At 38.9% G+C, this 21,898-nt stretch overlaps 2 protein-coding genes across 2 annotated transcripts; one reads left to right on the forward strand and one right to left on the reverse strand.

Moving 5' to 3' along the window:
- Positions 1-3,512: 3,512 nt before the first annotated feature.
- LOC116057345 (ankyrin repeat domain-containing protein 66) lies at positions 3,513-6,256 on the forward strand. The gene is made up of 3 exons (XM_031309747.2): positions 3,513-3,742; positions 5,505-5,733; positions 5,921-6,256. The coding sequence occupies exons 1-3, from the start codon at positions 3,604-3,606 to the stop codon at positions 6,054-6,056; spliced, it is 504 nt and encodes a 167-aa protein (XP_031165607.1). The 5' UTR covers positions 3,513-3,603; the 3' UTR covers positions 6,057-6,256.
- Positions 6,257-8,285: 2,029 nt separating this feature from the next.
- adgrf3a (adhesion G protein-coupled receptor F3a) lies at positions 8,286-20,597 on the reverse strand. The gene is made up of 17 exons (XM_031309741.2): positions 20,482-20,597; positions 18,328-18,384; positions 18,223-18,235; positions 17,972-18,097; positions 17,714-17,866; positions 17,526-17,629; positions 17,329-17,387; positions 17,117-17,241; positions 16,605-16,820; positions 15,670-15,915; positions 15,447-15,587; positions 11,785-11,969; positions 11,312-11,491; positions 9,546-10,889; positions 9,420-9,461; positions 8,659-8,694; positions 8,286-8,577 (listed from the first exon to the last, which is right to left on the reverse strand). The coding sequence occupies exons 2-17, from the start codon at positions 18,373-18,375 to the stop codon at positions 8,521-8,523; spliced, it is 3,075 nt and encodes a 1,024-aa protein (XP_031165601.1). The 5' UTR covers positions 18,376-18,384; positions 20,482-20,597; the 3' UTR covers positions 8,286-8,520.
- Positions 20,598-21,898: the final 1,301 nt, after the last annotated feature.

Consider the following 21,898-nt stretch of genomic DNA (forward strand, 5'->3'; position numbering starts at 1 on the left):
AGTGATAAAATGTGGGTATTCATTATGATACTGGAGCTTAAATCTGCAGTTATGGTGTTTTCATCAAAAACAAGCATCCCAAAATATAGACAAAATATGAAAAAAATCAAATATATTTTCGACCGAATACATCGATGTTGATATTGTAGGGTTGACTTGGGGCTTTCACAAAAAAAAAAATCACAATGAGAGTTTTGAGAAATAATCATCAGCAATATGAATATATAACTATGTGGGTTAAGGCAAATAAAAACAGGTAGTAGTCTGATAAGTTCAGAAAATAACATCACTTTACTGTAATGCAGCCTTTAAAACCAGGAAAAGACAACACGTGTCATATTACGATATCCAAAATTTAACACAATATTTAGCCTCATATCAATAATATCGATATATTTTCCAGCCATTGCCTAGCCTGGGTAAACCCTGACGAACTTCCGGCAAATTTGAGATTTGCTCTGCAAATCAGTCTGGCGAAGAGCCTGTCGGTACACGATCCGTTCTGCCTGCACATGCGCAAAATGTTCGCGCATGCGCGGTTGTACGAGGATTTACGACACTGCACGATCTGTTCCACGCTTCCGGTCGACAGCCAAGCTAACGTTAGTTTAGCTAACAGCTAATTCGGCTAACCGCTAGCTGATTGTAGCGGTCTGCCGTTAGCCTCCACAGGCAAGCTAACGTTAGTTTAGCTAACGGCTCATTCGGCTAACCGCTAGCTGATTGTAGCGGTCTGCCGTTAGCCTCCACAGGCAAACTAACGTTAGTTTAGCTAACAGCTAATTCGGCTAACTGCTAGCTGAGACAGCATGTAATAACTTTAAAAGACCCTCAAAATAAAACTTGAAAATAAACGTTGACATATATAACAAACACCTAACATATATAACAGCTGTTACATCAGTTCTACTTTACTTGTGCTCATTTAAAATACAATCACTCAATACTTGTCTTTATTGTTATTACTGTGAAGTCTTAATTTAGCTGTAGCTGCTTTTCCCATTACGTTTGAGTTAACGTTATTTTAGACTGAATCTAGCTGTCAGCTAGCGGTTAGCCGAATTAGCTGTTAGCTAAACTAACGTTAGCTTCCCGGTGGAGGCTAGCCATAGGCTAGCGTGGAACAGATCGTGCAGGTCGTATCCTCGGTAAAACAGTATTATCTTGCGCATGTGCAGAACGGATCGTGCAGGCAGAACGGATCGTGTACCAACAGAGCCCATTCAAACCCATTTCCAATGTCCCCAAAATCGAGGCACCAATCACAACTGCTGAGGCGGGCTTTACACCAATCGCAACCGTTGAGGCGGGCTTTACGCAACTTTGATAGCGCAGCGACGGCGAGCGGCTTTTTGTTTACATTCAACATGACGGCTACCGAAGCGCAGCGTCACCCGGATCGTTGTTCTGATTGGTTGGACTATCCAATGCGCCCAGAGGCATTTGAGCGGCGTCCGTTGGTGACGCCCCTTTGAAAAATAAACTGTCAATGAACCTTCCCCAGTTACAACCTTATATACTGTCTATGGTTACAACTGAGAAGGGTCTGGTGTCAACCAGGCTAGCCATTGCCCAGCCCTACTCAACAATATTAAATTATGTTTTATAACCATATATTCTCTTTAAATTAAATCTCTTTAGTGTTTCATGTATTGGTATACACAAAGAATTTCTAATATGAGACGGGCTTTGGTATACAGTATACACTTGTCGTGACTCGTCATAGCTGGTATGGGCGTGGCTTTGGGCGGAGTCGCCGTGGGGGAAACCATGGGGAAAACAATCTTTTCCACCCATGGATGTTGGTACACGATTCGTTCTGCCTGCACGATCCGTTCTGCACATGCGCAAAATGTTCGCGCATGCGCGGTTGTACGAGGATTTACGACACTGCACGATCTGTTCCACGCTTCCGGTCGACAGCCAAGCTAACGTTAGTTTAGCTAACAGCTAATTCGGCTAACTGCTAGCTGAGACAGCATGTAATAACTTTAAAAGACCCTCAAAATAAAACTTGAAAATAAACGTTGACATATATAACAGCTGTTACGTCAGTTCTACTTTACTTGTGCTCATTTAAAATACAATCACTCAATACTTGTCTTTATTGTTATTACTGTGAAGTCTTAATTTAGCTGTAGCCTGCTTTTCCCATTACGTTTGAGTTAACGTTATTTTAGACTGAATCTAGCTGTCAGCTAGCGGTTAGCCGAATTAGCTGTTAGCTAAACTAACGTTAGCTTCCCGGTGGAGGCTAGCCATAGGCTAGCGTGGAACAGATCGTGCAGGTCGTATGGATACGTAAAACAGTATTATCTTGCGCATGTGCAGAACGGATCGTGCAGGCAGAACGGATCGTGTACCGATAGATGTATTAAGAGAACAATAATTCTGGATTCGCTTCTAGTGAATGTTAAAAACGTGACGTCTTAAACAAGGACCCTTTCAGTGTTGTTAACAAATAGCGACGTTGAAGACTCGACAGGGTTTTCCTTAGTGGGCTCATTTATCTACATAAATACGTTTATTTGTCTGTTACATTCAGGAGATGTGTGAATTGTTTAATGCGTCGTTTATTATTGTGGATTAATCGACGGTGTTTTCCAAAGTTCCATATTGACATGCACCTTAGCTACATAGGCCGACTGATAGGCCTATCTATGTGAGTCATGCAGGTTTATGAACAATATTTTTTCCTCGTCTTTGCTAACCCGTCCCTCCCTGCCATCTAACGTGATTTCTGTTTTAATTTAATTTTGTTTAATATGGCTTTTCAATTAACCGCTTTGTTCACCTGTCTCTAAGTTACAGAGGGGATACACAAAATATCAGGCCATTTTTTCACCTGATATTTTGTGTAGCCCCTCTCCTAACATGCAAAGCGTCTGTCCTGTCCTCATGTGTGTTATTGTCTGTGTTTACCAGGTCACAATAAACAACATGAGATAATATGGAGTTGTCTGCTGTTTTCTAGCAAAAGTTACAGAGGGGATACACATTATATCAGGCCATTTTTTCACCTGATATAATGTGTATCTCCTCCCCTAACATGCAAAGGGTCTGCCCTGTCCTCATGTGTGTTATGTCTGTGAGTGTTTAGTCCTTAGTCCTCAGGGCTCACTTTGGGATTGGGCCATTGTCTGTGTTTACCAGGTCACAATTAACAACCTGAGATAATATGGAGATTTCTGCTGTTTTCTAGCAAAAGTTACAGAGAGGATACACATTATATCAGGCTGTTTTTCACCTGATATAATGCGTATCCCATCCCCTAACAGGACAGACCCTTTGCATGTTAGGAGAGGGGATACACATTATATCAGGTGAAAACAGACAAATAAACATATTTATATAGATAAATGAGACCCGTGTTACTAAGGAAAACCCTGTCGAGAGGTGAATTCGAAGTGCAGCAGTTAAACTCCGCTCTGAGTGCACGCGCGCTCGCGCGTCGAGGGGATACAAATCCTGGCAGGGATAAGTACCTTGTCACGACACCGGCTTCACCCCCTACCTACAGCCGTTCTCTTAATACATCCATGCCTACAGCAGGTGGCAGCATTTACCGTTTACATTTGTTGCTAGGCAACCATAGTAACGAAAATGACAGAGTTGCACCAGGCAGCTGCAGCGGGGGATTTTGATCAAGTTGAGGAGATTCTGAGGCAAAATGAATGCAATCCCAATCAGAGAGATATCGACTGGAGCTACAAGACACCTCTTCACTGGGCAGCAGCTAAAGGTAGTTAGTGTGGATCAGTGGAAATGTACCATCCGTATCTCCTGATACGCCTGCAGGTCTTAAATATCATTAGTTTTACACCTGTCGCCATTCAATGCTGCTATGACTATAACGGTCACGGCCGGGAGTGGGTATCCAAAATGCTCTGAAGGTGGTTAGTGTCATATATTTCCCTATTTTCTTTTAGCCTACTGTAACGTTAGCTTTTTTCCGTCAAATAATGTAGCCTATTTGTGCTGTAAGCCAAATTTAAAAGCCCAGTTGTTTCTTCTTCAAAGGCAAATTACACATCCACAATTGTATGTTGAGGTAAAAATATTTGCTTCTCAAATGATCAGAATTAAACATATTGGCCTGTTTTTTTTACTCCTGTGTTCTGAGGTTTAAACTTTTTTGTTGTTGCTACAATACAGTTTCTGATACTACAATACAGTCTCAGAATTTCAGAAAACATCAATATCTTAGATTTAGTAGCCTCAAAAAGTCTGTTTATTAAAAGACCTGTCAATCAGTGTGGGAGGGATTTGTGTTTTGAATTAATACATGTTAACCATTAATTAAGTGTTCAGTTTTAAAATGTTAAAGTCAGAGTCCAACATGTCGTCCTCAGATGTCTTGTCTGCAAGCAAAATCCAAAGATATTTAGGCAAGGCAAGTTTATTCATATAGTAGCCTACATTTCAACAAGGCAATTCCAAAGTGCTTTACATAAAACATTAAAAGGACATTTAAATACAATTCAAAAACAAAAAAATTAAAAAGTCAAGGGAATGGAAAAATAAAAACAAGCTCATATAAAATAAGACATAAAATAAAAGTTACAGTGCAGTGAGAGAAATTAATAATTTGATTCAATAAATGGCAGCAGCAAACCTTCATCAGTCTTGATTTAAAAATCTGGGAGTGATCTATGGTGTAGAAAAACTGAACGCTGCTTCTCCATGTTTTTTTTAAATTTTATTTTTTGGGCTTTTCCGCCTTTAATTTGACAGGACAGCTAAGTGAGAAAGGGGAGAGAGAGGGGGAAGACATGCAGGAAATCATCACAGGTCAGATTCAAACCCTGGACCTCTGCGTCGAGGTATAAACCTCCCAGTATGTGTGCACCTGCTCTACCCACTGAACCAACCCAGCTACGTTTTGGTTTGACTCTGGGGACCGAAAGCAGACCTGTCCCAGACGACCCAAGAAGTCTGGATGGCTCATAATGTAGCAGTAGATAGAAAAGTATTTTGGGCCTAAACCATTCAGGGCTTTATAAACCGTAGTAAACAGTAGAATATTTTCTGCCGATCACCTAATTGATACATTGAATAATTGTTTCTCCTAATAACTAACCCTAACCCCTCTTACATTTGGGTAATGGATTGATTTAATGGAGTGCCCTTTTTTAAAGAATATTTCTTTGGGGCATTTTTAGGCCTTTATTTCCACATGACAGATGAAGACATGAAAGGTGAGAGAGGGGGAATGACATGCAGTAAAGGGCCACAAGTCGGAGTCAAACCTGCGGCCGCTGCGTTGAGGCGTAAACCTCTATATATGTGCGCCTGCTCTACCAACTGACTAGCCTGGCCACTGGAGTGCCCTTTTTGTTGTCTTACTGAACTTATTGTTTTTTCTGCTGCTTCCATTTCTTTCATCTTATTGCCATAGTAAGATTTTTCCTCAACGACAGTAGGTAAGAATTTGTTTTTAACCACCTAGATTTTAAAAATCATCAGGTTCTTAATGTCAGATCACACTGATGCCTTTTCCACAGGACATACAGAAACGGTCAGGATCCTTATTGAGCATGGAGCCAGGCCATGTCTGAGAACAGAGCATGGATGGACTCCTGCCCACAGTGCTGCAGAGTCTGGCCGGCTGGCTGTGCTGCGGCTGCTGCACTCCCTCCATGCACCTATAGACAAGGAGGACTGCTGTGGAGACAAACCAGTGCGGATAGCCGAAATATATGGACACCATGACTGTGTTCGATTCCTAAAAAAGTATACAATGAAGCCCATTTTTCCAATTCTTCCACCACTGGTGTTATTTGATTCTCTGAATATCCTCCTTGATTTTCAGACTTGGGTCACTTTAATTACACCTTTATTTTAAATACACAGTCCAATAACCTTATACGATGACACTATCAGTTAAATAAGTAAATAGCCCTGTTTTTGTATGTTGCAGAGCAGAAATTGAGTGCCAGGCCTACCGCAAGATGGCAGCCCAGAAAGGGATTTCAATGGATGACACAGACGAGGAGTGGGCAGAACAAGGCAAGGAAAATGAAGAAAACAGGATCTCTAGCAACATTCAGACATAGGCTTAACTCCCCTTTATACAACAAAGTATGTACAAGAGTTGTGCATAGTGTTTCAGTGCTTTAGCACTCAAAAACGTATCTAATAAACAAACATTCCATCATTGTTAAAGTGGACTGTAATTTCAATCACAAGTAATAAACCAAAATAAACAACAAAAAAGTAGGCACATCAGTAGAGTTAATAAAGGGGAACCACACACCATTTTAAAAAAAATGAATCATGTTATTCCTATCAACAGTCCAAAACTATTAGTAGAGATGAACAAATCTCTCCCAAATCCAAAAACTAGAGTGCTAAAACTGAAATTTGTGATGTCATCAAGTATAAAGTCTGGAACAGCTCTATAGACAATGAATTGGGGAAAGATGTTATAGATGACACTGAGAGCACCAAGGGGAATGTTGTCATACTTGATGACATCACAAGTTTGAGACTTAAGCTTGATTTATACTTCTGCGTAAAATCTACGCTGTAGCTACGTACATAGGTACGTGGAGACACAGACATACACCGTAGCCTGACGTGCACCTCTCGAAAAATGTAACAAGACGTCGCTCGGGCGTGGCTTGGTAGCGTTGCATTTCCCCCGACTCATTTCCTGGTTCTCCTTCTCCATAAACAACATGAAATCAAGGAGAGGTGTCGGTACACGATCCGTTCTACCTGCACGATCCGTTCTGCACATGCGCAAAATGTTCGCGCATGCGCGGTTGTACGAGGATTTACGACACTGCACGATCTGTTCCACGCTTCCGGTCGACAGCCAAGCTAACGTTAGTTTAGCTAACAGCTAATTCGGCTAACCGCTAGCTGATTGTAGCGGTCTGCCGTTAGCCTCCACAGGCAAGCTAACGTTAGTTTAGCTAACGGCTCATTCGGCTAACCGCTAGCTGATTGTAGCGGTCTGCCGTTAGCCTCCACAGGCAAGCTAACGTTAGTTTAGCTAACAGCTAATTCGGCTAACTGCTAGCTGAGACAGCATGTAATAACTTTAAAAGACCCTCAAAATAAAACTTGAAAATAAACGTTGACATATATAACAAACACCTAACATATATAACAGCTGTTACGTCAGTTCAACTTTACTTGTGCTCATTTAAAATACAATCACTCAATACTTGTCTTTATTGTTATTACTGTGAAGTCTTAATTTAGCTGTAGCCTGCTTTTCCCATTACGTTTGAGTTAACGTTATTTTAGACTGAATCCAGCTGTCAGCTAGCGGTTAGCCGAATTAGCTGTTAGCTAAACTAACATTAGCTTCCCGGTGGAGGCTAGCCATAGGCTAGCGTGGAACAGATCGTGCAGGTCGTATCCTCGGTAAAACAGTATTATCTTGCGCATGTGCAGAACGGATCGTGCAGGCAGAACGGATCGTGTACCGACAAGAGGGTTAACTTTTCCTGCTAAAGATTTCCCTCCGTGGTCAGAAAGAACAGGGGAGACACTTTGTTTCTCTCACTATGACTGTAGAGTCGGTTTAGCTCTGAAGCTAATTGCCGTCACTCTCTCACTCGCTCTACCACACTCCCCACACACACACACACACACACACACACACGGCGCGTTCATGCCACCTCGGAATAACAGGGACCACCCCCGTGATTACGTTGTTTTTCCGACTACCAGTGTTCACATGGTTAGGATGGTCGGGATGCGTGTTCTTCTTCTTCTGTTATATTGGCGTTTGGCATAACAACTTGTTGCATGACTGCCACCAAATGTTGGGCGTAGCCTAGAGCATCAGGTGTGTGAAAACCTGGTGAAAACATGGAGGCTACAATAATTTTCTGCTGTTTTCTTATGCGAACACACAAACAGCACATCGTCAGGTGTTTGTGTTATCTGCAGGACAACGAACAGGAAAGGACACGGATAATGTGTTGTTTTTTTTTTATACATAGGCCTATTTATGAATAATTTGAAACATGTTATGTCTGTGTATGTTTCTCAGCAGAGGCATTTGTCCGCAATAACAGTTTATTGTCATTGAAATATGTTTAGTGAACCAAAGTCGCCTCCATCAAACGTCAGTTGTCAACAACGCGTCACCAACTGGGAAACTCGGTTAGCAAAATCTGGCCCGAGTTTCCCACCTCTGATTCCCACAGGAAGGGACGTGAATGATGACGTTTTCACTCGGAAAAACGTTTTTCCGATGTCCATGAACGCACGGACACATGCCGGCCCTGCTGAGATCGACGCACACGCACACGCCAACGCACAAGTATAAACTCCAGGCCACACCTCCGCAGGGCCATAAATCCAGCTTTACTTCTCTGGTTTCTGGCTTTTTGAGAGAGTCGATCACGTTCACAAACATTGATAAAACTTTCCTATGTCATGGAAATAGCATATTGGAATTCTTAATTTAGATGGTGTTCCCGTTTAAGCTATTATCTGTGGTTTTATGTGCAAAATGTAGTTTGTTTGTTTTGCTGTAAGAGTGCACGTTTGGTATGATCACTGCTTCCAAGTGGAGTCTAACTTCGTGGAGCTGTCAGTAGTTGATGCTGGATCCTGGTGAGGAGAAGGATGTGTAAATGTATTAATAGTCATTGTGGCATTTTACATGAGTAAACCCAGTCAGAACACACTTACATTTTTCCTGAGACGATTCAGCAGTGCTTCACGGATCTGTCAAAATTGGATTAAAACATTTTTAATTATGCTTTACTACCTTGTTTGTGGTTACTAACAGTTCTATTACACATTAAACTTCTTAATAAAGTCTAAACAAATTTAGCTTTTTGCACTCAATGACAAAATAATGGCGTTTATGTATGTGTCTAAAGGAATAGTTTGACTTTTTCACGATGAGTTAGATGAGAAGACCGATACCACTCTTATATCTGTTTTGTTAAATATGAAGCTGCCCTTTAGCTTGCTTAGCATAAAGACCATCAGTGATGTTGTGCGTGCTCGGACTGGACAATAAACCACATTTATTTGATTACCGGCATTGTGAATGCCTTACTAGGCTAAATTTACTCATTACAGTTTTAAATAGGTAAAATGACTAATCCCATAAAATTAAACTGAGAACAGCTACAACAATGTAGCTGTTTTAAAAGTTTTCCCCTTATATTTTTTTAGCTAGCCTTATCTACAGTATATAATATATAGTTTGTAAAAAATGTTACTGCCTTTAATTCTGGTCTATTGAGGCTACTGAAGTTTGGTTGATGTAATTACAGCATGGTGATTCAAGAAAAAGCCGTTCCTCTTTGATTCTTGATGCTTAAATATTACAGATATCTTCTGCTGAAGTAACACCTTACCAAACAACATAATTGATCCAAGAAATGAAAGACATTATGACTTAGGTTTGCATTTTCTTGTAAGAAGTAAAACTAACTTACCAGTTTGTCCCCCAGGCACGTGGTTAACAAAATGAACAAACCCTGCAAATGAAATGAGAAGAGATTACTGAGCAAGAAATACTTTTACTGGACCAGATGTTTACTTGAAGATCATATTGACCGTACCTGGAATGCGTTCAGCAGGGTGAAGATATAATTGACTGCAAAGGCCACGGTTCCAGCTGTGAGGTCAATCAGCATGACAGCAAACCCGAAAATCCAAGTCACACCGAAGATTGGAGTCAGAAGAATAACTGACCTCATGGCAGTTTTGGCAGCCTTTTTTTCATTATCATTTTCATTGGATTTGTCTGTATTTATAGGGTGATCCAAAAGCTTCATGATTACCACTATCATGGAGAACACGTTGAAGAAGACAATTATACCGACCGGTATGACAAAGGTATGGATGGACCCTTTCAAAAGTCCACTATAACGCAGCCAACAGGTATCACTGGAAAAGTACACGTCTTTAGCACCAGTATTATAGCAAAGAAACGTGATAACAACAATCAGCAACGGACACACATAGCCCAGGAATAGAAAGAATCTCATGTAGGCATTTTTGCTCATATGATGGAGCGGAAAAACGGTTTTGTGAAGAAGCATGCTGCTCAGACACAACATCCAAAAGAACATGGACAGGTAACAGAAATGCTTCAACACCACAAAGACCTTGCACCACATTTCTGGAAGATCTTTTGGATTAGAAGATGCTAAAAAACAGCAATCTGCAATTAGCAAACATAAAGCAATGTGTATGTGGGCAGTATGGCGTAAATATGAACTAATGGTCTTAACTACAGCACTCCAGACAGTCAGTTCTATTGCCATGCTGAAAATGAGTGACACAACTGATACAGACAGTCCGACATAGGTCACCTCTTCTAGCCCAGTAATGTTTACGGGATACCTTGACATTAGAATGGCAAATGTGGACAAATGTGTGCAAGTACAACTTCCTTCTTTAGAAGAACCCAGCCATTCACAGCCCTTTTCTGACCAACTTCTGGTGGTATTGTCCCATGAGACACACTTTATTTGAACATCCCGAGGCCTAGGCTTTAGCAATTGAAAGTTGATTTTAACATTAACTGATTCCAATAGCTTACTTTCAGAAGTTGTCATTGTTGTTGACACAACGATGCTGTTAGGCTCAAAGTCCCCTTTCTCGGGCAAATAGTTCTGCAGTTCTTGAAACCCAGCTGTTTTTACACTGCCAGGGTGTTGGCTATCAAGCTCGATGGTGACATTGAACACCATGTTGCTACACTGTGACCCCTGTGTGCAATCGGATGCCTCTACCTCTATATTCTTTTTGTCTTTGCCCTGTGTTATGTTCGCCTTCTGAATCAATTGCTCAACAGAACTCAGATAGCTCTCAGCCAATGAACTATTGCTTTGGCCAGCCTTCGTCCATGATTCCTTAAGAGACTTTTCCAGCAAATTGCTGGATGACTCCAGAAAGTTCTGAAAACAAAGAAGCTTGTTTTAATTGCAGTTTATTCAAATATAACATGTATGCTCAAAGTTAGAATAAAACTCCTACTGGTTGTATTAATTATGAAAAAGGAAATTAATGGAAAATATGTCTATTTGATTGTATTTACACTGAATATTGGCACAACATAATCATTATTGGCATCTTAAAGTGGTAATCCTAAAGATTTTAGTCCTGCTTGATTTCACATGGTTTGTGGTAACAGAAAGTGAGGTTTAACCCTATAACAAATACTCGTTGAGCAGCTACTTTGTCAAACATACAACACAAGAACAACAGAAGAACAACAAAAACAATACAAATTAATTAGTAATTTTCTCTTTGCCTACATTTTGGTTGAAACCCAATAATAGCTCTTCATAAAGATAATCAAAGATTCTGTAATACTTACATTTATTGCTGATTCCTCAGTTATGCTGATAGGCTTTTGACTCAAACTGAGGAGTACTTGAATTGATGCATTCATGTTGGCGTAAGTGTTGATAGCCTGTAAGTTATTAGTGATATTCCCAAGGAGGAAAAATACGTTTGCTACATTTTTATCTAGTGAGCCAAGTCCGACGTCGACGATCTGTAACAACAGTGATGAATTATTTGTGGTGAATATTGGTGTCAAAATGTAAACATTAGCTACCACCAAATATATTAATCTCCAAAGAGCTGAGGCTAACTATTGGTATGCATCAACGCTTTCTGTAAAAACTATCATTTTGTAACATGCGTTTCAGTAGATTATAGCTTTTGAATAGCATACGTTTTATAATTTGTTGCTGAAATTCAACTAATATGTTTGGTACGAGTCACTTTTCTATCAAATGATGGAGATCTTGTTTTATAACCTTCAGTTATGAAAGTAAGTCTTACGTATGCTTGCTCCAGCGCACGGTTCACGTCCAGGTTCACACATTGTGCAACCTCTGTTTCCCATTTCCCGTCTGCAGAGCATTTCCTTTGTCTTTGTCCAGCCGCGTTCAGGCATTTTAAGTGTGCAGTGTAGCCAGCTTTGGTGTCTTTCCAATCCCCTTCAGCTGCACAGAATATATCAGATTCTGTTTGGAAGAACAGTTAAAAACAACAAAAAAATGTACAAAGTCAACTTCAGTAGAACAAGAAGTTTATCTGTAATACTGAATTCTATAGCATTGTATTTTCATTGTATATATATTCCTTATTATATTATGTATCATGTATGTAATCATGCCTTTACCTACATACTATTCTCCATGGGAATCAATTAAGTCTTATCTTGTGATTTTCTAGAACTTTTGGCCATATCCCACGGCCTTCTTCACTGGCCACAGATATGACCTTTTCTTATCACTAACATTTCATACAACTAAGCAAGTTCAATTCACTGAAAAAAAAACTTTGGAATACGGTAGAAAGCTCTGCAAAAAGCTGTAAAGTGAAACTTTGATTTTAGAATATTTTATATCATAGATCACTTTTTGGGTTGAAGTGCTCACAACTCAAGACATTTGCAACATGTGACAAATGGTGCCAATAATCATTGCTTTGTATCGAAGGGTCACAACCCAGGGAACCACTCTACATAATAAAATAGTCTACTTTAGAGTGGGCAGTAAATTGTACGGAGCCCCGGAAGGGTCACGGCGAGATTTTTTCAGGGGACTACTTTTGCGTTACCTCGCAGTAAGTTTTGCGTTACATTGCAATAAGTTTTGCGTTACCTCGCAATACCTTTCTTCTTCCATTCCCGAGACTACCGGTCTATTTCCACTCAGCTGCCCAGTGCAACGCCGCAATATGGATCAGCTCGTTGAATTTTACTTTGAGCTGGGAATGCTGATATACTGCTCAATGGGTACGTTCATATTTGTTCTATAATCAATAGCCTACCTATTTCTAAAATAAATGAAAAGATAAAGTGCGTGTGTCGCATGTGGCGATGAACCAACACTGATCAAATTATCAGAGAATCTGCAGCTCCCCTCGGAGCTTTATAGAGGCTTCGCTCATGTGTTTTGCTAAGTCGTAGCTTGTGTCCATTTTATTTCTATGGTTGTATCAAATTAGACAAATAACTAGTATGTTCTTTATCAGACAGTAAACAAACACGTACATAATATAACCGCATAATATGCCACAATAGACCCAAAATGTAGGCTATTAGACACTATAAACTTAAAACCAAATATCCTAATACTTGTAAATTATTATAAGACACCATTCTATCTAATTTGAAATCAAATACAATGCTATTAGATCCCAAAAGTGTTACAGTAGATGCCATGCTACCAAATTGTAGACACCACTTTTACCAACCTGGACATATAGCTTAATTAGACAGCAGGCTGTTATTAAAAGAATGTAATGCCATATCAGGCATAGCCTTTAGTCAGACAAAACCATGAGAGCTCAGAAGACAATACATTTTTTTGGCCTTTATTTAAGTTTCACTTTCTCGCTACTTTCTCGCTACTTTCTCGCTACTTCAGGTCCTTACAGCCCATATGCAGACACCAGACCGTGATGTAATTGTTAATGTAAATCTGATGTGATTAAACGGATTTGTACCACACAGTACAGGAATATAGACTATTACAGGTAGAAAATGAACATATAAGCGACTGAAAGGATTGTAGCCATAGTTGATTGTAACCACAGTGCAGGCTGTATTTTCACGTTTTTGTCCCTGAACTAACAGTCTCTCTTTGTAACACTACTAGGGAGCTGCAGATTATCTGCTAATTCAGTGTTTGTTCATCGCCACATCATGCAAACCTCTAACATTGCACATTCTCTATTTTATACATTTAAGAAATAGGCTATTGATTATACCCTATATGAGATATGAATGTGCCCATTGAGCAGTAGGTCTATATCATACGGTGGCCGACAGGGGCAGACGCCCTGCAACTTAAGAAAACACACGCAAATAGACAAAACACAAGCAAATTAAGAAAACAACTTCATTAATTTGACAACACATGTGCAGCATTCAGCAGACGCGCTGCAAATACACACAACACAACCAAATACATAAACGCGCTGCAAATACACACAACACAACCAAATACACAAACCAAATAAAAAACGCTGCAAAAAGAAAAGCACACAAACCCAGAAAACAAATGCAACAAAAAAACGCTGCATCCAGATTACACAACGGAAGTTCTCCAGGCCTCTAGAGGGAGCAGCTAAGTGGAACAGCTGGATTTTCGACCCCACGGGGAGCGTTCTGCCTTTTTATTAGAGTTGGGTATGGCTGCATAGTAAAAAGAGAACTCCCGTCTCATGCCCTCCCGTCCATAGACTGTATATTAAATTCATATTATTATTAATAATAATATAATATATTATTAATATACAGTCTATGCTCCCGTCTCATGCCCTCCCGGCTGGTGCCGTCCCCGAGCTTCGACTTTTCAAAACAAAAGCTTGCGGTGGTCCCTATGTCTTCGTACTTTGGTGTGTTGGATGTTTGTGAACTAAGCAGTACGGCAATCATGCTGATGAATACAATAACTTTTTCAGCAGATGTCTTACTTACAACATGATGTTTATGTACGGGCGGGATTTATTCAGTTTGATAAATCCCACGGTAAATTGGCTGGTTTACTAACAGGGAGGGACTAGAAATCCTGTCTGTTTTTTGTATTTCAAGAGTGAATTGCTCCACAATATGAATACAGATTGATCACTTATTTTGTTGGTAACCGTTGTTGTATAATCACAATATTACACTTGAGGAGGCCTACACTTCAGTGATGCGCCTTTCGGACCTCGAAATTAAACCCTCTCATGTAATATGGCTTAAACAAACGTCAACATTAAACACTGATGCAGTTTTAAATGTTTTATTACTACGAGTTTACAGACGTCTCTGCTGATTGAGTATCAGCTGTGACCTGAGCCGAGACACACCCACCAAACGAGAGAAAACATATCTCAAACGTAGACTTAATATTTACAGTCTATCATCTCACAGTCTTCTCTTCTCTCCCCTGCCCACCCTCTCCACTTAGCTGCTCCCTCTAGAGGCCTGGAGAACTTCCGTTGTGTAATCTGGAGCGTTTTTTTGTTGCATTTGTTTTCTGGGTTTGTGTGCTTGTCTTTTTGCATCGTTTTTTATTTGCAGCGCGTTTATGTATTTGGTTGTGTTGTGTGTATTTGCAGTGCGTTTGCTGAATGCTGCGCATGTGTTGTCAAATTAATGAAGTTGTTTTCTTAATTTGCTTGTGTTTTGTCTATTTGCGTGTGTTTTCTTAAGTTGCAGGGCGATTGCCCCTGTCGGCCACCGTAAATCAGCATAATTCCCAGCTCAAAGTAAAATGCAACGAGCTGATAAATTGCACTGCCAGCTGAGTGGAAATAGACATGGCTCAGAAGGAATGGAAGAAGAAAAGTTTGGCGAGGTAACGCAAAACTTATTGCATGGGAATGCAAAACATATTGCGAGGTAACGCAAAAGTAGCGTCCTGAAAAAATCTCACCGTGACCCTTCCCGGTCTCCATTGTCGGCCATTGTTTTCTGACAATGTTTAACTAACATTAAAACAAACCATATATGATGTTGACATCAGTTGAAGCGTTTTGCTGTTCATTGCACGTGTTATTAAAAGTGCATGTTAGTTGTGGTTTGCTCCCATTCGTGGATTTACAGCTTACAATTGTATCACCTGAATAAACACCTCCAGAAGGACCTGCAAGGATCACATATGCATGTCAGTTTCTTTCAGTTTGACCAAGGATTTATTGAAATGAATAGGCATACAATTTACTTACCAGAAGGTGTTATAGCTGTAAACAGTCCTTTGCCTGTCCACGTCACAGTATAATTTTCCTGGTTGTTGCTCCCTACGTCACAGTTGACTCTTACGTTCACAAAATCGGAACCTTTTTGGCAGCGTGGAAATTCTGGTGATGTGGTGCTGGCAATGTTTGGCAGGAGGGCTATGTCCATTACAGCACTGGCTTTGTGAATTATGATGTTTGAGTCTGATGTTTGAGTATAGCTACATGAGTACTCTCCTAAGAAAACAAATGGATAAGACAAACAATCTATGAGAACACAACCTTATCACCTTTTAAATTGATGTGGCAAACCTGTTAGCAAATTATTGTTTCTGTCCACCTGATGAATGTAAATACGAAAATCCCCTTTTAGCTCTGTTTTGATCTCCACCAACTTCCAAGGGAAATATCTGGCTCTTTAGCTGCTAAGTGCTCTGCTATGTTCACCGGCTAGTCGCTAACCTTTTGGAGCTTTTTGCTCATAACAGAACTGGGAAGAGCAGTGAGAACAAAAGTAGTAATACCACAATGTAAAAAATACTCTAAAATATATTGTCTTTTTTGTTCCACACTTTCTTCTGTCTTGTCAAAACGTGCAGCCTACATTACCCACGATGCAACTCAACAGCAGACAGTTTGGTCAGAGATTCAAAAATGTTAATTTTCAAACTAGAAGTCTTCAGCCCTAACAGACATCACTTGAGGTAACTAGTAAATAAAGGAGTGGAGTAAAAAATACCTTTCCTTCCAAAATGTGGTCAAGTTGAAGTGTAAAGTAGCATAACATGGAAATACTTAAAGTACAAATACCTCAAAGATTGTACTTAAGTACAGTGCTAAGTAGATGTACTCATTTGCACACTCACTGCAGGTCAGTGGCAGGCTAAATAGTGTAAAATGTAAATACAGTGGCTAGACAAATATACCTTCCCAACGATCTGATAATTGTTTAAGAATGACACTGGTCGTCGTTGGTGCTGATGTCACCTCTGACTCTGTGCCATTGAATATATTAACTACTACGCCGTTGCTTGTCAAGTTCCACAGCGGTGGGACTTCCAGGTCCTCCTCTGATGTGCATGTGAGGTTGGGGTGGCAGCTGTAGCATACAGGGCTAGGCGGCATGCTTAAATGGACAAAACCTGCAGAAAATAAGAGTTACATCAGTGTAGAATCCAAGGATAAGCTATACATCCACAAAGGATGGTGTACAGTATCTGTCTGTGAGCAAGTGTACGGTTTAGAGTCTATAACTTCACTTCATCTTTGACATGGGCTCCTACTTTGAAACTGAATGATATTATTCCTGTTTTTTTCATTGGCAGTTGCCTTCTGGGCGTCACTTAAGAGTTTTGTTATTAATTCATATTGTCATGTTCATTCAATCCAGGTTTAAAATGAATCCTAACAGGTGCATCCAACACTCAGATGTAATTACCTTTAGTCTCCAAATTAAGAGATGCTGACAGATTTCTGCTCAGGAGGAGTAATGTTTTAATCAGATCTCCTTGTTTGACACTGTAAGCAATGGTCATTTCAAAATCTGCAATGATGCTTCCAACCCTTCAGTGAAGACAAAGTACAGATTTCAGTCACATATTGAAAACCAAAGAATAATCCATTATTTTATTAGGTAAAAAAAGCAAGTACCTGTAATTTCTTATTGTTAAGATATCAAATCCTGTCAAAGTGCTGAACACTGTTTTCATCTGCAAGGCAACAACTCATTTACACATCGCTATACTATTGGCACATGACAGTACCTAAATTAATCGCATGATTATGGCAGCTCTGATCAAGTTAATTTTTTTAAGCAATGCTGTTTATTCATAAATGTTAGTCTTTACCTCTCGAACCAGTTTGCTGTCACAGTTCTGGTATTCCTGAGAGGTTTTATCTTTCAGACAATTCTGATACTGAACGTTTAAAACAATTGATCCAGTGATGGTAACTGTGAAGAAAAAAGATCCATGATTAATACACACACAAATATGCAAATCAGTAAAAAAAAAAAAAAAAAAATTAAAATAAATACCTGCATTGTTCAAAACACACATGGGAGTCGGGATGTTGGTGAAGGTGCAATTCTTGTTGCTGCAACATTTCTGATTAGATTGACAAACTTTATTGCTCCATATGAAGCCTGGCTCGCAGCTACAGAGTGTGCCAGCCGAGACGTTCTGACAGACTGATTAAAAAAAAATGCAAAATAGTTTAACTCAGGGATTCATTTTTTTCTCTAATTAAAATCAATTAGAACACGCAATATTGTAAATATTAGAAACATATTTACTTGTTGTCTTTGTCAAGTTGCCAACCAGGGTGTTGTCAACCACAAAAGCTTTCAGAATCTCAGTTATGTTTGCGATTACACTTTCCTCTATGGTCAGTTTGACATAATGCATTTGTGTTGAATTGCCTGAAACAATGCGAAACAAACAGACATCCACCCCAATGCAACAGGTTTCAAAATACCACATACACCTTATTTGTTTCAGAACAATGTTATGCTCATTTTGAATCTCAAAATAAAAATCATTTTACCTTCTCCGCTAGCCTGAAAAAATAAGAAGAAAATTATTGAATTCAATGCAATTTAATGTTACAATTTTGAATTGTAAGATCTAATGTGGTATGATGCTGGAGTACCTGACAGACGTTGAGTCCCAGGATATAAAGAATTATAAAGGCCCACATCCTGAATTCCTGCATATAATCAATAACATAAGAAGTCATTCATATTGGCCTCTGGTCAACAAAGGTCTGGTGATTGACTGATGATATAACGTAGGCCTGCTGTACTGTATATACTTTTTTTAACAGTTTAACACTGTAACCCCAGACATCTTTCCTTTTTTTTTTTTTTACACAAAGACTACATTACATTATTACATTACATGTCATTTAGCTGACGCTTTTTTCAAATTTTATACAATTGCTATATATCAGAGGTTTGCACGCCTCTGGAGCAACTAGACGTTAAGTGTCTTGCTCAGGGACACATTGGTTGATGTATCACAGTGGGAATCGAACCCAGATCTCTTACACCAAAGGCATGTGTCATATCCACTGCGCCATCACCAATAGGCAATGAAAAATTCATTTTAAATCTCTATCCCCTAATCTGTTGTTTTTGTGCCTCTTAACGAGGACTTGTGTGTCTGGAAACAGTTAAAACCGTCAAAGCTACACACCTACACACATATTTCTGTCGGATGGAGAGAGAAGATCAAACTGTGGCCTTCATAGTTACCATTCCATCTTATACCTTTTTTGGGCTTATTCTCTAAAGTCACCATAGTTGGATGAACTGTTAAAGATTATTTTCCAAATAGAAAAAAAAACATTGAAGGCATATGGACACTGTTTATCTCAGTGTTAATTTTGTTTTAACAATATGTGTATTACCTTGTATTACAATGAAACACGTACGTACGCAGTGTACTGAGGTACAGGTGATAGAAACAAAAACTCAAACAGACAAACAGGAACAGCTAACATAAGTCAAAAGAAGGAACGTCTCAGACAAAGACATTTCATACGTTCATTCCAGAAATCATATAACAAATGACCGATTTAATTTAATGTAATTTATCGTTTTATAGTATGAACTTACATTATCCACATTATGAGGTTTACATTAGTCAGTACTCATTCCTCCTCTTCATCTGCAAGCTCCATACCTTTCACAAACAAATGAAACGCTCCCCAAACCTTCTTCAAAAAATATTGCTTCCCTCTTTGTACATATTTATTTTTCCAGAGTAAAATCTTAGGAATTGCCAAACCAAATATGTGACACTGGGCTGCTGGTCTTTTTCTAAAATAATGCAATTGATTTTTTTAGCGGGCAAGAGACAGATATCTATCATTATTTGTTCACTTTTGGTGTACTTGTAATTTTTAGGGTGGAGCCTTAAAATAAAAAGAGCTGGGTTCATCAAAAGATCTTTTAAGATAATCTTTTTCTTATTGTTTTTTTAATCATAATAATTTAACCTTAGTGCATTGCCACACACAGTGCAAGTGAAATAGTGTCTCCTTTTCCATCATACATAATATACAAAGATCTGGAATGTTACCATTATATTTATTTTATTTAGCTGGTGTGATATACAGTATGTTCTCATTGTCAGCATTCATTTTGGTTGCCAAGTCTCTACAGAGGGATAATAAAAAATAAAAAGTTTTATTATGTGTGTAGCCCAAAATCACAAATTGGCCTTAAAGGACTGTACAGTCGGGAAAGCATATGACACCCTCTATCCGTAGAATCTTGATTTGGATAAAGAAAAACTTCTTAGAAATTGCGTCATCTTTTTTTCCATTGATTTTGACTGTGGCCATGTTTGCACAAATGTAGGCACCTTGAAAATAATTGTGGTTACTGTATTTTTGAATTTTCCAATTAACAACAAAAGTTCATTTAAACAGCTAAATAGTTTTATCATGAATTTCTTAAAGAGGATTCACCAGTTTATAATGAGCAAACTGATGTGGTTTCCTCCTGCGCTGTGAACAGATATTCTGATCCTATCAGACTAAATGGCCTATTACTGTAGATAATAGTCATGTGATTGCACTGAATTTCTGAGATGGAAAAAAAGAAAAGAAGGAATATGGCATTCAGACTAATATGATTTAATTTCAGAGTACATTACCAAAAGTTACAAAAACACCTAACTCCTAAGTATCTGCGTTGCATGTTTCATTGTAACAGCTTGTATGACACATAATACGTGTTTCGTAGAAAAATGACATGTACATTAATGAAAGATCATCAATAGAGAAAGATCAGCTCACCTGTTTTCCTTGGTTTGCATCAGTGAACCATCACAGCAGCGCCTCACAAAGTTAGAAGAACCCGTCTGTAACAACACATGACAGCAGCACACTGATGTAGCTGTTGCTGCAGCAGCTTAAAAGGGAAATAAAATAAACAGAAAAGAACGTCATGTAGACATGCAAAGTCAAAAAAGGCTGTTTTGTGAATCTAATTTGACTTTCAAAAATGGAGACGAAGTGTCGCTTGTGTAAATGCAGTGGGGGCAGCCCATATTTCACAGAAAGGTATAGCACATGCAAAACAAGAAGCAAGAAAAGTGCACAAAGATGTTCTATGGCATGTCATTACAGCCTTTTTATATAGCCTGTATTAATTCACAGCCTAGCTAGTATTATTTTACAACCTTTTTGTTTGGGGCTTTGATGTAAGAAGTGTACAGTATATAGAGAAGCTTTGTGAAGCAGGACTGCTTGTTATGATACCATTTGGATATCTCACTCTGAGCTCACAGCAAAGAGTTCAGATGTGTCAGTCAAATTGTATTTATGAGGCAAAGATCTTTTTATTCAATATGTGGCAAGTAAAAGCCCCAAATTATACACACTATATTAGATGATGCTCATCAAATGTTAATGAGATGCTCAAAAAAAAAAAAAGTCAGGTTCAGTGAAGCATTGGGTCAAAACCTCACATTTGTATACTTGACTTTTTGACCCAATCAAATCCAAACACTGGAAGTACAGTTTTATCAAAATGTGTAACATATTCACAGTAACATTGTACTCCCATAAGTAAATTATATTACGTATTCACAACCTGGGTGTGACCATATTATTAACTGCTGTCCAAGGAGGTTGCCAACTGATTGCAGCTTTATCTGTCTCATGTCAGTTATGTTATTGTGCAATATGTAAATGTTGTTCATTAATGTGACTGTGTTAACTACCTGCACTGCCATGTTGGCCCCTCTTGTAAAGAGATAATGTATCCTAAGAGAATTCCTAGTTAAATAAATAGTTAGTTAAGTATATAAACATTATCCCAAGACTGAAATAGTAAATGGTCACATGTAAAGCATTTCTAAAAAACAAAAAATATATCATAAAGCATTTATCTTGTAAACGTTCATAAAGTAGGATGACTGAAAAGTCAAAATCAAAAGGTGCAGAGGCCAAAATATTAACCCCAAGAATGGTTCATGTTCTAAAAGCACTCAGTGGTGAAAGGTGCTATACTTTAGTAAAAGTATCAATACCACAATATAAAATACTCCATTGAAGTCCTGCATTCAAAATTCTATTTAAAGAATTATCATCAAAACAGCACTTAATAGGGAGGTAAAATGAGCTGTATCAGTGTTACATTATTATACAACCATGTTGTATACCGTTGGGTGGTTTAAATTACTGCAAACAATGCTTTGTATTTCATTTG

The sequence above is a fragment of the Sander lucioperca genome, chromosome 18 (assembly GCF_008315115.2).
Source record: "Sander lucioperca isolate FBNREF2018 chromosome 18, SLUC_FBN_1.2, whole genome shotgun sequence".
NCBI lineage: Eukaryota > Metazoa > Chordata > Actinopteri > Perciformes > Percidae > Sander > Sander lucioperca.